Raw genomic sequence first — 13,474 nt, 5'->3', positions numbered from 1 at the left:
ACAGAACCACGACAATGGCATCACCCAGATGGAAGAAGCTATATGAATACGCAGCATGTGACGTACGCTTACCCTCTCCATAGCCAGATTCGTAACTAAACTCTTGTAGCTCGCGGATGGTCTACTGAAGCTACACGTACCAGGCGCGGGTTTCCTCGCTGATATCAGTACGATCAATTGAAGACAATGTGTCACATCAGTCATTGACCTCGTCAGGGCCGCTGCTTCACACAGCCAGCATCCCCAAGCCTGAGCTTAAGAAGGTCCTCGCGCCTGCATCGACCTTCCTCATGATTGCGAAAGCGACCAAGTCTTTCCCGAACCCTCCCAAGATGACGGACAGCATTCCAGCTTCCAACCTTACCGACTCCAGACCATACGCAGACTATACCGAGAGCGGCACCATTGTAGTCATCAGCCAACCTCCAGGGCAGTCGTGCGCAGTCGTCGGCGGTATCATGGCGGCTCGCATGCAGCATCTCGGTGCAGAGGGTATCGTCGTCGACGGTCGGGTGCGGGACATCACCGCGCTGAACCAGACGCAGCTGCCTATCTGGTCCAAAGCGACGTCTATCATCGGCGCAGGAGCCGAGACCAAGTTTCATGCGCACAATGTGCCCGTAAGAATCGGCGAGACGGTGGTCGAAGCCGGCGACATCATCATGATTGACCCTTTCGAGAATGGCGTGGTCGCGGTGCCACAGGGCAAGGTAGACGAACTGCTCGACCTACTACCGAAGCTGATCGAGGCGGACGAGAGGGTGATTGCGGACGTGTGTCGCGGAGTGAGCGTGGAGGAGGCGTTTAAGAGACATAGGAACTAGCTATGTACCGTATAACACGATGTTGTGTAAAGAATACACAACGAATGTAATCGCAATGAAGAGACCACTGAGATGGCTCAGAATTACATGACGCCGCTAACCATTTCGCTGGCCCGTGCACCGCCCATTTTCGCGATCCCGGCATGACACCTCTCGCAGCTCTCGTTCCCCATCGCCCAACACCTCCGCTACCACCCGCACCCACACTCGAGGACCCCCAATTGCCCCGGAGCCACCACAATGGGTATCACCGACTTCTTCTCCGACGTCTGGGAGACCTTCTCCCACCCCTCGGCCGACGCCGAGGGCCAACCGCCCGTCCAAGGTGGCACCAGCACCCAGACGCCTGCGTCCGGCACCGACGAGGAGAGCGGCGACGAGGCCGAGGTCAACAAGCAGGATGCGAAGAAGGGCGGCGACTCGGGCGAGCAGGGACACAAGCCGAGCGGCGATGACGAGGATGAGCCTGAGGAGGAGGAAGAGGACGAGGAGGAGCCCGACCCAAAGGAGAAGCTTGAGCAGGGTGAGTTATCCCGGACTACGAATATGGAAACCCAGCGGCCTTGAAACATCAATTGCGTGTCTGGAGGGCTTCGGCTTTGGCAGGACGTGTCGATAAGAAGCCCACCGTATCCGACAGGGCCCGATGCCAGACACGCAGCGCCACCGCAGACGGAACAGTGACTGACCATCTCCTCCAGAATGCGCCGAGTCCAAGGAATGCCACGGCCCCAAGCACCACTACGACGAGTGCGCCCAACGGGTAACAGGCCAGATCGAGAACGACGGCAAGGCCAGCGAGGACTGCGTTGAAGAATGTGCGTCAGCCCATCTTTCATATTGCCAACAATCTCTAACATGACTCCAGTTTTCCACCTCGCCCACTGCGCGTCCCAATGCGCCGCCCCCAAGCTCTTCGCCCAGCTCAAGTAAACAGACCCGACCCCCGCCGATCCTCGTCCTCTTACGAGCGAATACCAATACAATATTGGCACATGACAAGTAGTAGGAACGTAGCCCCTTCGGAATGGAATGAATGCAAGCATCAAGACATGTCAAATGCGTGGATGACTGTACATATTAGAGTCGTGTTTAGAATATCACTGTACTTCTATCTTCCCGATCCATTTCAAGACATTGCACAACATCATGAATGAATGACGCAAAGTATCGTCTTGATTGATAATACGCGGACATGAATCCCGTTTACAATTATAATGAAAAAGACGAACCAAGGAAACCAGTTCCCCACCCAAGATAAACCCGAAAAGACAAGGTAAGAAAACCCAGCCCTACAAAGAAACCCTAGTCGTCGTCATCATCATCCTCGTAATCGTCACCAGAATCCATGTCCCCAAGGAGTCATTGCTCGTGTCCCTGGACGTTTTCACCAGACCCCTCTTCCGCCACAACAATGCTATCGCCATCGACGTCCTTCTTCAGTCTTCCCTCTCTACTAGCGAGGCCCAACCGCTTCACACCCAACATCAGCGGCAGTGGCAAGACCACCGCACAAACCACAGCCTGGAAGACCAGCGCCCAAAGCATATGTCCAGGCGGTCTATTCCCACCCGTAGCCTCATCCCTGCCCGCATCTTGTACAGCGTCCAGATCCACGGGTCTTCCGTCTTTGAGCTCGTTCATGATGACGATGAAGATGCCGCCGAAGACCTGTCCTCCGACCCAGCAGATCGTTGAGGAAACTTCTGGACTAGCTGGGAAAGTGATCTCGACTAGGTACTCCAGCGCGATCGGAAGCAGCGAAAATGAACATGCGCCTAAGACTGCACCGAGTACATACGGCGCGACGATCGTCCTCGTCTCCGGCGCCCATATCATCGCTAGATAAGCTGCGGATAGCACAGGACATAGGATCTTGATACCGAGCAGGTAGGCGTGTGTGCGGTCTATGATGGGTGAGGTAATAGCGCAAGCTACCAGTCCAACAACGATGAGCACCGCGCCACAGATACCCGCTTCGTCTTCGGTGTAGCCGTATGGATACAGGATCTGGTTTAGCAGCGAAGTGAAGGCGTTGAAGAAGCCCGTGTAGACGCTGAATGTGAAGAAGACGAGGTAGAAGGAGGGGGTGCGAAGCATGTGCTTCAGGGAGGTCAGAATTGAGGTTTTGGAGATGGCAGAGGAAGCTGAGGGGGGTGTTGGTGGTGCCGCGGGGATGAAGAAAGACTGTGTGGTGTTAGTTAGATATGTGATAGTGCTGACGGGAGGTTATGGGAAGACGTACCGGGAGGCATGCTACCGTTGCGATGATTGATACTATCAACACCGTAGTTGGTACGTCGCCCAAGAACGGGTTAATGAGAGACGCAAGCTGTGTTTTGTTAGCCACGGTTTCGTCTGCTCCTCCTGCGTTATACTTACCGCCGCCCCAAAGGGATTCGCCAGACTAGCCAGCGCCGTCGCACCAATCCTTCCTCCCTCGGTGAACCACATATCGCTATACCGGGTCGGCGCCGCGAGCACAAACGGCTGCGCCAACCCCGTCAAGATCTGGCCCACCATGACTACGGGGAAGATGTTGGTCTTGGTACCTGCATACCGGATCCAGTTGCCGATCAGCAACAAGATGGATGCGGCGATGATGGATGGCTTGGGGCCGCGGTGGAGCAAGTAAATGGTCAACGGACATGTTGCGGCGAAGGAGAAGAGGAAGGCGGTTGAGAGCCAATTGATGGATGATTCCGGGACGTGGAAGTATTGGGATGAGGTTGTTGATATGGGGGCGAATGTCAGCCACTATGTTATGTGTTAGTTACAGTTGTACTTCGCAGTTTCTTGGTGCTCAAGAATGATGTTCATGCAACGTTGTCCCAACACCGCCGATCGACAACGCAGGGCAACGCTCAAAGTCCGGAACGGAAGACCCTTTCGCAACACGCGCAGAAGCAAACAACGGAACGGGCGACGGTGTCAGGTGTCAACTTACATCCCAACTAACAACAATGTTCAACAACACCAACTGGCCCAGCCCAAGCCACCGTCTCTTGTAGACCTTGTAATGCGTATGGCTATAACTCTCTTTCTTCTTCCCCAGTCCAAACCTCCTCTTTTTTCGTCTTGGCGGCTGTTGATGCACTGCTTCATCCACCCCGTTCTCAGGATCGGCGGTACCATCTCTTCCAAAGTCGACTATTCTCATGTTAGAGGATCCGCCTACTTCGTCGTCTTCGGGTGGAACGTCTTCCGAAAGATGCGCGGCGTTCTTAAGCATCTCGTCGTTCGTTCGGGTGTGCGATAAGTCGGCCATTTTGGGTGCTGCGGACACCTTCAATTCAAGGACGGCGCGCAGCGCACAAGAAGGTGTCAGTCTCTTGATGAACAAGGGCTGGGCTAATGATAACGCGGCAAGCCGCTGCGAGAAGAATAGCTCGGGATGTCCGGATGCCCAAAGTCCCAGATGCGCGCCTTAAGTTGATGCAGTTGTTGATGTTGTCCTTATCGCTTCCGCGCGCAGTCGCAGCCGCACATGTCAAACGCAGGCGCTCTCCCAAGGTTCCTGCTGGCTGCACGGCCTATTGGCGTTGCGACGAGGCAAGGGGTACGCTTGCCGGGTGGTGCGGGACGGACTTGCCGTCTTATTAAGCTAGTCGGCCGCCACGTTTGGCCTGCAGGTGGGTGAACTGTATCGTGGGAACTAGCCTTGCGCATTGTTGTCGCTGGGGTACGGGAGTCGGCTGATGCGTGCGCACTGGGAAAGATACTGCTTTTGGAAGAATAGAGGTGTTAGGCGAGGCGGGGTATAATGGGATCGGCATCGCGACTGCGAGGGGGGTGATAAGATTGGGGAAGAGGAAGCTTGTGCGTGCATCTCGACGTTTACTTTTCAGCGCACAAGAGATTAAGCAAAGGGTGAGCGGATAAGGGTTTCTTCGCTGGAATGGCCCAGATAATTTGGAGCTCAGATTTGGCTCGCTTCGCCATTCCGTCTCAATCTGGCAGGCACGCAGGATGTCGCCGGAAGGAAGGTCTCGGTAAGCTGCATCCCTCCAAGCTGCTATTTTGATGAGGCTTGAGGCAACAACCACCCACGATGGGTGTGCACGCCAACAAAGCCAAGCCAATCCACGCCCACCTTGATTATGAAGCTTTACCGCATGCGAGCGAGTACCTGCGTATTCTCAGCCTGCACGCTGGCAACGCATGGGAGCCTATTCGATGTAGCCTGCGTCCAGTCAGCTTCTACGAGAAGCCGCATTATGACGCTCTGTCATATACCTGGGGCGACCCCAACGCCACGAAGCTGATCGAGGTCGACGGCGTCGCGGTCCAAGTTACCTCCAATCTCGAGCAGGCGCTCCGGCACATGCGCGACCCGGACAACGAATTTCCGCTGTGGGTAGACGCTGTGTGCATCAATCAGTTGGATACGACGGAGAGGTCGCACCAAGTGGCCCTCATGGGCAAGATATATTCCGGATGCGCCCAAGTACGTATCTGGCTAGGCTGCGATGCTTCGCAATGCCGCCTTGGCCATGGAGCAAATGAGGACTTGAAAGGAGCGGATCCGTTCGGAATCATACGGTTGCTGGCAATTGGTCGCCATGTCTCTGAATGGTCCTGCTTCCCACCCGATAGTCCCCATCGGGTTGTCTACACGCCCGACGCAGACTTCAACATGATGTGCGAAGGCTTTCTCGCTATCTACCGAAGTCCTTGGTGGACACGCGTATGGACCGTACAAGAAGCCATCCTACCAAAGACCGGTACCTTGTACTTTGACACATGGACGGCATCGCTTCAGATGATCACCGAATGCGGGTTGTACTACGACCAACATGCCTGGAAGTCATGTTGCAACTATGCCGTTTCGCAAATGCCTCTTACAATGGCTATTGCTCTAAAAGACTTTTGCACCATAACCCGGAACCTTTATTACGATCGAAAACGCGATGAGGGAGGCGATCTCAAGCAATACGACCTACAGACACAACACGTAGTGTATGGGTTTCGGACGTGTCAAGATCCGCGCGACAAAGTCTACGGCCTGCTAGGGGTCGTTGATGACCGGTTCTTCACCCCTGATTACGCCTTGTCCAAAGAGGAAGTTTTCTTCCAGGCTACTTACAAAATGCTTCGACGCGAACGGGGGTTCCTAAAGAGTCTCACGGGCCCTCAATATGGCCCAGCGCCGTACAAACTGGCGTCCTGGGTGCGGGACTTTGATGCGCCTTACGATCGCATGGACGTCGATGTGGTTTTCGATAGGTACAAGCTCTTTGACAATGGCGTCTTCAATGCTTCCGATGATCACAGGTCGAGCGCTGTGTTGCTAAAAGCTTCCCCGCGATCGTCGGGTGAGGTGGTAGGACGAGTGGGGCTCGGCGTCACAGGCAGTCGTGTAGGCAAAGTTACCTTTGTGTCCGAAGATGTACAGACCATAATATCCTTGACAGATCAGGCTGCCCGCAGACATAAAGATGTCTTCAAGAGATGGATGTTATCCGCGCTCAACTGCAGTGTTTTTGAAACCTTAGCTTATATTAGTCTGCAGACCAATCTCTCTAGAGAGCCGAATACCGTCATGGCATTTTGGCGAACACTGCTCGGAGGATTGGACATTCCAGTCGGTACAGAAAGCCACGCGTGGGATCTCAAATTCAGTCCTGCAACGATGCGTTGGCTCGAACACTTCCTTGTATGGGTTGAAGGAGAGGAGTGTACGATTGATGCCACACTATGCCATATGATCTCCGTCATAACACATGGTCGTCGCTATTTCAAGACAGGTAACAACGGCCAGGGCCTCTGCTATCCGCACGTTCGTGTTGAAGACGAGGTATGGGTTCTAGACGGTGGAAACGTGCCGTTCATCCTGCGGCCCGCGCGTTTGAACAAAGAAGAAAGAGAGGCACTCAAGCCTGTAGACGCGAGCGACGTTGGGGGTGATGAAAGCGATGGATCTAGTGGAAGTCACCAGTCCGAGAAACCCATTGAAGGATACTACCAATTTATTGGCGACTGTTATTTTGATGGGTATATGCACGGAGAAGCGATTCGAGACAGCACGATGCGTGAACAGTCTATCGTGTTGGTATGAAGGGATGCTAACTACACTGGTCAGCGTCAAGTCAAGGGTTCGGGGGTGCAAAGCACTCTCATCTCTGTCAATGGACACTGGGTCATCGCAATATCATGTCTACGGTGTTGGTATGAAGAAGAGGGAAGATTGGTGGCTGGTGTAGGCTTATGCATCCATGAATGGCTCGGCTACGTAGCGCGGAGCTAGTTCCGGACCTTCATGCGCGTACTACCTCAGCGTTTTCACTGGTCGGATATCTTCTATCATTCCTGCATTCTCTCCCTTCACTATATGTTCCCTCTTAAAATACCATAGCCCCACCATCAACAATGATATCCGTCCCATTAATGTACCTCCCCGCATTACTACACAGCAGCACCAACGGCCCCGTAAGCTCCCACGGATGCCCCATGCGTCCCATCGGATTCCTATCATTCCAACTCTTCCTCGCCCTAATCAAACCATCGCCATCATTCAATATCGTGTCCATATACCCTGGGCTTAAGCAGTTCACCCTGATACCATAGCTACTCCACTCCGCCGCCAAACTCTTCGCCAGCGACAACAGCGCCGTCTTGGACGAATTATACGCGCACTGCGGCTGAGGGTAGTTCGTGTGATGCGCGGATATACTCGCCGTAAACGTAACACTACCCCCCGTGCCTTGCGCACGGAATTGCTTCGCAACAGCCTGTGCACACAAGAACGACCCTGTAAGATTGATATCGTGCGTGCGCCGCCATTCATCCGCCGCCATCTCAATCGCGTGCGTGCAGCCTACGACGCCGGCGAAACAGCAGAGCATGTCTATGCTACCAAGTACCTTTACAGTGCTTTCGACGGCTGAGGCAATGGCTTTCTCGTCTCGTACATCGACCGCTTCGGTTATGATGCGCGCGTGGGGGAACTTGGAGTGCAGTTTCTTGACGCTTTCGAAGGCTTGGTCGGGGTTCATGTCCCAGAGGGCGAGGCCCGTGGCGCCGTGTTCGAGGAGGGCGGCTGCGGCTTCGAGGGCGAGGGTGCCGGCGCCGCCAGTGACTGTGGTGGTGGTGGTTAGGATGATGGTTAAGGTGTGTGGTGTGTGGATGGGGATGAAGATGGGTGAGGTTACCCTAGAGGCGTTCACGTACTGATCGCATTGCCCTTGACCTGGAACCTATACTGCGCTCTTTCTCCGGTGGAGAGGTTCTCTGGTGGTGGTCTAGGTGCTGTGAGAGGGTTGTCGGCTGTTGACAGGGTCATCTCTGGGAGCTGTCGGTTGACGAGCGCGGCGCGGTCTTCTGCGTCTCCTGCCATTTTGATTGGATTTTCGCGACGATAGATTAGTTAAATTAAATAAGACTCGTGGCGTGTGATCAGGGGAATTGGGAGCTTCAAGATGCCACTTCAGCCTTCTTATGGACGCGTTCGGACGACAGACGTCCGTTTGTTCGGATTGTTGGTGGAGCGCGCCCAGCTTGAACATGACGTCGGAAAGGGTCCGCCCCACTGGGTGCGCTTGTGCGCTTTCGCCCCACCAGAGAGGGAGGAAGGTGTGCCGAGCGCGGGGTTCACTGCGACACCAAAACCTTCATTGCCACGGTGTTGATGTGCGACCATCAAGACCTCATCAATGCGCCTCGGCGACTCGTTCGCAGCAATACTGTGTTCAGACTCAACATTCCCACAAGTCGCGATGTGCGCATCTGATCCGATCTAGCAATCTCACACAGCGCAACGTGTGGAGCGACTAACCACTGAAGCGTGAATGTCTTGATCAACATGGTCGCTCAGTACCGGCATTCTCTTTCACCCAAGACTTAAAATGGTCATAAGCCGACTTTAATGACCTCTATCATGTGCTTCGTCCAAATGTGTGAGATCCCACTCAACGGCATTCTTCATCCCGATCAGCTCAACCATGAAATACTCATCGCAACCAACTCCGTCAACCCTCGAAAGGGACTTCGGACCAGAATGGTCTGACCGCCTTCGCACGACTATTCCCTCCAACTCAGAGCTGATGATTGTCGAACAAGAAGCATGGAAGGATCAAGCTCATTGGAGGGACAACGACTCAGGCACCCCGAGACCTGTTGACCCATGGAGGTTGATAACTCCACAGAGGACGCCTCTGAAAGAATATGACGATCTAAGAGAAGATATGGTCGATGGATTCTTACTTGAGCAGGAATACGACCCCACGCAGTGGGCGCTTGTCAAATACGATTACAACTTCGAAGCTTTTGAAAGAGTCAAAGCGCATCGACTACGCTGTAGTCTGGAAACGCAGAACTTTGCGAAGAAGATCGTGTGGTATGTCTTTCTAGCTGTCCTGCTCCATGGTATTTGGACGCACTGGAACGAGTCTGATAAGCGCGGTATGTGCGATTGCCATTGTTCGTACTGTACCGCAACAGTCGATTGATGTTTGGATTTTCCGAAAGGAGTCGGATGGAATGAGACAATGTATGCGATGCTCTCTTAGACATACCATGAGCCGACCGAGATGTTAAAAAGATAGGTTGTTTTCTTCACGCGTTCTTGTACGTGTTGGTAGTTAAATAGACGAAGAAGTCGCTGTATTCGCGTGAAACAAATTCTTTGATACACCGTGATGATCCATAGATACTTTCTTAACAGCACCTCCATCCATCACCACGCAGTGCGCAATGCAGCTAAGATGCGGGGTCTCCACATGGCACCTTCCACTAGTGATAGTCCGATCTGCATCATGAAAACGTACAACCACCCAGCTGATCAACGCCTTTTGATCATGACCGGCAGGCCCGGGGTCTTATCAGATATCTATTCGCGACCCTTTCCGACCACGTCCAATGGCAAATGAAGATGGTCTGGTAAGACGCGGTACGAAAAGAGCAAGAACGCGGCATGGGTCAGTACAATCCGAAGCATACCACGTCAACCATGAAATGCTGACGCACATCTCCTAGCTGCATCAACTGCAAAGTAAAAAGGCGAAAATGCGATGAAACGAAACCCACATGCGGTCGCTGCAGCAGCAAGAACGAAAAATGCGAATGGGCTTCTCGCCTCACCTTCCGGGCGGAGAACGCGTTGGGTATCGGGCCATCATCGCTGCATCGCGCTCCAGGACGACCACCAGCGCGCTTCAAGATCAAGGACGTGACTGCGGAAGTTATACGAGACTATCAGCATTACGATCCAGAAGTGGATGACCTTGATGTAACAGACCAACTCAATCATGATCGGCAGACTCCGCTTTCTGGCAATATATCGCCGGCTACAGCCGACAACGAGCAGGTACCATCGCATCATGGCCACCCATACTGGCAGCCAAACACGCCTTTCTCGGCTGCGGAAGATAGTATAGATACTCTTCAGTCGACCCAGTATATTCCTTTACCCACTCCGCGAGACATCGAGTCTATCTGGCACAGTCCCGGCACGACCACGTATCTAGACGACAGCGTCTTCCTACCAGGTTCAGCGTATCTCGATGCGCATTCCACGTTCCGGAGTCATTTGATACAAGAAGTGAGATCTAATGTGCCGACTCGAGAGGTTACACCGGATGCTGCGCGTGTTGGACTGGGCTGGGGAGGGGTGCAAGGAAGTTATGCTGAAGATGCAGCGAGGCACGTTGCGGAAACTTCTCTTGACACCGCTCCCATCAATGAGCCGGATGCCACAAACATCCCGCCACCCCAGCTATCCGCGGAAGAAGAGTTTGAACTATGGAAAAACTGGCTCGACGAAGTAGCACCCTGGATCGATAAATTCGACCCAGAGCGCCATTTCCAACGCACACTACCCATCATGGCGCGGTCGCACGATCACTTGCGGTACTCGATGCTCGCTCTCTCGGCACGGCAAATAGAGCGGAAGAATAACAGTAAACATACGTCACGCAGTCTAGCTCTCTACCAGACAGCCATCCAACTCGTGCTACCGCAACTACATACCCGCAGCACGCCGGTAATAGCATCATGCGTCGTGCTATGTGTGTTGGAGATGCTGAGTAGCTCGGCGAAAGCGTGGCATCAGCACCTTGATGGATGTGCGCATCTGCTAGAAGCTGTGGGGATTAATGGGTTTAGTGGTGGTGTGGATCAAGCGCTGTTTTGGTGCTTTGCGCGTATGGACGTCTGCGGAGGCCTTATCGCGTCTTCCAAAACACTCATACCGGTGGAGCATTGGGCTTCTTCAGGGATGGGTCTCGATGCCGACGTGGACCGTTTCCGTTCTGTGGGCGACTACAACGTCTACGCGTGCGAAGCCGTGTATCTCATTGCTCAAATCCTTGACTTACTGTCTTTCCGTTCAAACCTAGCGGGTCGCGTAGGCGCCACACCACGCATACCCACAGACACAGACACCGCATACACCGCACGCTGGACTCAACTCTGGCACCACATCTCAACATGGTATACCACGCGCCCCGCAGAAATGCTCCCAATCTCCTCCTTCACTCCACCCACCACCCCCTTCCCGCGTCTCCTCTACAGCAACCCCGCCGCCATGTCCGGCAACCAACTCCACCACACCGCCTGTATCCTTCTCCTCCGCCACAAACCTCCCAACACCACCGTTACACCCAAACCCAACTCGATTTTCTGGCACGCGAGACAGATCTGTGGGATCTCGATTAGCAATGATGATCATGCTGCGTGGACGAATGCGATTCAGCCGTTGTGGATCGCGGGACAGTGGATGAGCCATGAGAGTGAGCAGAAGGCTATTTTGCAGCTGCTGGACAAGATTGAGAGACTTTCGGGGTGGAGCACGAAGTGGAGGGCTGAGGACTTGAGGGAGTTTTGGGGGTAGTGGAGAGTAGTTGGGATGAGGCTGCGGTTCAGCCTGGTCTTCTACAGTATGTGTGGTGGCGGTGTTACGCGAGGCCTTGGGTTGTTTGCCGCTGGAGGCGCATTTGATATCCTCCATTGGTGAGGCTCCCAATCATGTTCGATGACCTTGGAGGCAGAAGTTCAGCTTTCGAAGCTCAGTGTCCAGTCGTGAACGCCTCTCGTGTTCACGGGCTTGGCGGCATCTTCTGGCCCCCCATGTTCAGCCTCGTAGTCTGGTCTAGCATGTTAAAAGCTTTGCTGTTGCCAGATGTTGTGACAGTCTTATCTATATCGGCATAGCCTTACTCTAATCCGAATCCGCCAACATGGGCAATAGCTTCGGTTTTCTGAGAGGCGAAAGCGGAAGTGGGTTCCAGTTTAACGTTGTGGAGGCCTGCAAGGCTGAGGATGTGGACCTCGCTCAGGCTTGTAGCCTGACGTTTGGCGCAAATCATGACTTGGTCTCGATTGGCAATGTTACGAGGGGAAGAATGGCGCCGCAGCCTGGTATAGCTGGAATCGGAGTAAGTCAAGAAGATAATTCGCAGACATTGTGCTGACATAGCTAGATATGGATCGCGATGGTACTGTTCTTCGTCGTTGTCGCAATCTCCTTAATCTTCGTTTTCATCGAGCTCTGGTTCAGGGCAGATGTCTCGTAAGTATATCGGAGTGTAAGTTGTCGAACCAGACTAATCGTCGACGCACATAGTCAATTTGGCAGCGCCTTCGCGAGCTTCCGAGACAAACCCAACAACAAGACTCCCGAGAATCCGAACGCGGATCCGACATGGAAAGATAGAGTGCGCGCAGCTGGCCGAACATTCGTCTTGGGCGTTGCAGACACTCAGACTATCTTCGTCGGAGCTTTCCTTCTCGGCTTTGCTGGCCGAAGCAAGTGTAAGCTGACAAGCTATCACTTTACGGTCGCCGTCAGTCAGATGATGATCGCTTTGTCTGTTCTCACCTTCTCCATCGCGCTGGTGCGAACCTATTGGCGAAATCCACTTGCAGCCGCTTTTCGACTGTTGCTTTCCGTCGGAGCCTTCATCGGTGTCGGATTGACCATCTTCAGGGAAGCCAACTATGCTCCGTATGGCGCACTCAAACATTCGAGCAGAGACAGCGCTATCCTGCTCCCAGTAGCATGTATGCTAGAAATGGACCTGCGATCGGCAGCAGAAGAGCAAGCGCGTCAGAACAAAGCCAATCTTGGTTTCGGAAACGCAACAGCCTGGCCACCCGAAAGATTCATGTACATCGTCCTCGGCGTCGCTTTCCTCGCCGCCCACATCTCAGTCCCCATCCGCTTCGCCGAATCCAGAGACCGCGCACCGAAGGTATGGACGGAGAAGCGGGCATTCGTCACCTTGATCTACTGGATCTTGGTGTTGCTCACACCCATCGTAACGTCAACGTTCTGCTGGTTCCGCGTGTACACAATGCGCGAGTGGGTCGCTGGTTCAGGGTGGATGGAGAATCCGAATACGGAGATGATAGTGTGGGACTCGGGGCAGTTGATTGCTATGGGAGTGCTTATTACGGTAATGATGAACGTGCTTACTGAGGCGAAGGAAAGGGAGAAGAAGGACGCGAAGAAGAGGAATGACGGAATGGATGGAGAGGCGGGAATGGAGTTGCTGCCGACTGCGTATCGTGGGTATGAGTATTAGGGTGCCTGATAAATCCTCTCACGCGTTTAGACAATGGTAGAGTATAGCAAGCGAATTTTAGCCGAAAATTGTGACTAGACGACCGATGATGGTGCTCTCTCAGCATCGTGCGGGGTTTGCGCGTTGTTA

The 13,474-nt window shown here is 53.7% G+C and overlaps 5 protein-coding genes across 5 annotated transcripts; 4 read left to right on the top strand and 1 right to left on the bottom strand.

The window, feature by feature from the left end:
* Positions 1-14: 14 nt before the first annotated feature.
* J4E90_008353 (uncharacterized protein) lies at positions 15-824 on the top strand (the record flags this gene model as incomplete). The annotated part of the gene is given in 3 exon segments (XM_051437881.1): positions 15-62; positions 110-167; positions 184-824. The coding sequence occupies 3 exon segments, from the start codon at positions 15-17 to the stop codon at positions 822-824; spliced, it is 747 nt and encodes a 248-aa protein (XP_051288692.1).
* Positions 825-1,064: 240 nt separating this feature from the next.
* Positions 1,065-1,757, top strand: J4E90_008352 (uncharacterized protein; the record flags this gene model as incomplete). The annotated part of the gene is made up of 3 exons (XM_051437880.1): positions 1,065-1,347; positions 1,526-1,642; positions 1,693-1,757. 3 exons carry the CDS (start codon positions 1,065-1,067, stop codon positions 1,755-1,757), a joined length of 465 nt encoding a protein of 154 aa, XP_051288691.1.
* Positions 1,758-2,186: 429 nt separating this feature from the next.
* On the bottom strand, positions 2,187-3,474 carry J4E90_008351 (uncharacterized protein; the record flags this gene model as incomplete). Its single annotated transcript, XM_051437879.1, has 2 exons — positions 2,187-3,011; positions 3,469-3,474. 2 exons carry the CDS (start codon positions 3,472-3,474, stop codon positions 2,187-2,189), a joined length of 831 nt encoding a protein of 276 aa, XP_051288690.1.
* A 1,401-nt stretch (positions 3,475-4,875) lies between these two features.
* On the top strand, positions 4,876-6,882 carry J4E90_008350 (uncharacterized protein; the record flags this gene model as incomplete). The annotated part of the gene is given in 2 exon segments (XM_051437878.1): positions 4,876-4,879; positions 4,898-6,882. 2 exon segments carry the CDS (start codon positions 4,876-4,878, stop codon positions 6,880-6,882), a joined length of 1,989 nt encoding a protein of 662 aa, XP_051288689.1.
* Positions 6,883-12,323: 5,441 nt separating this feature from the next.
* Positions 12,324-13,345, top strand: J4E90_008349 (uncharacterized protein; the record flags this gene model as incomplete). Its single annotated transcript, XM_051437877.1, has 2 exons — positions 12,324-12,330; positions 12,417-13,345. 2 exons carry the CDS (start codon positions 12,324-12,326, stop codon positions 13,343-13,345), a joined length of 936 nt encoding a protein of 311 aa, XP_051288688.1.
* Positions 13,346-13,474: the final 129 nt, after the last annotated feature.

The sequence above is a fragment of the Alternaria incomplexa genome (genome assembly GCF_024043165.1).
Source record: "Alternaria incomplexa strain BMP 0042 chromosome Unknown scaffold_12, whole genome shotgun sequence".
NCBI classification, from domain to species: domain Eukaryota; kingdom Fungi; phylum Ascomycota; class Dothideomycetes; order Pleosporales; family Pleosporaceae; genus Alternaria; species Alternaria incomplexa.
This window is presented reverse-complemented; position numbering and strand designations above follow the sequence as displayed.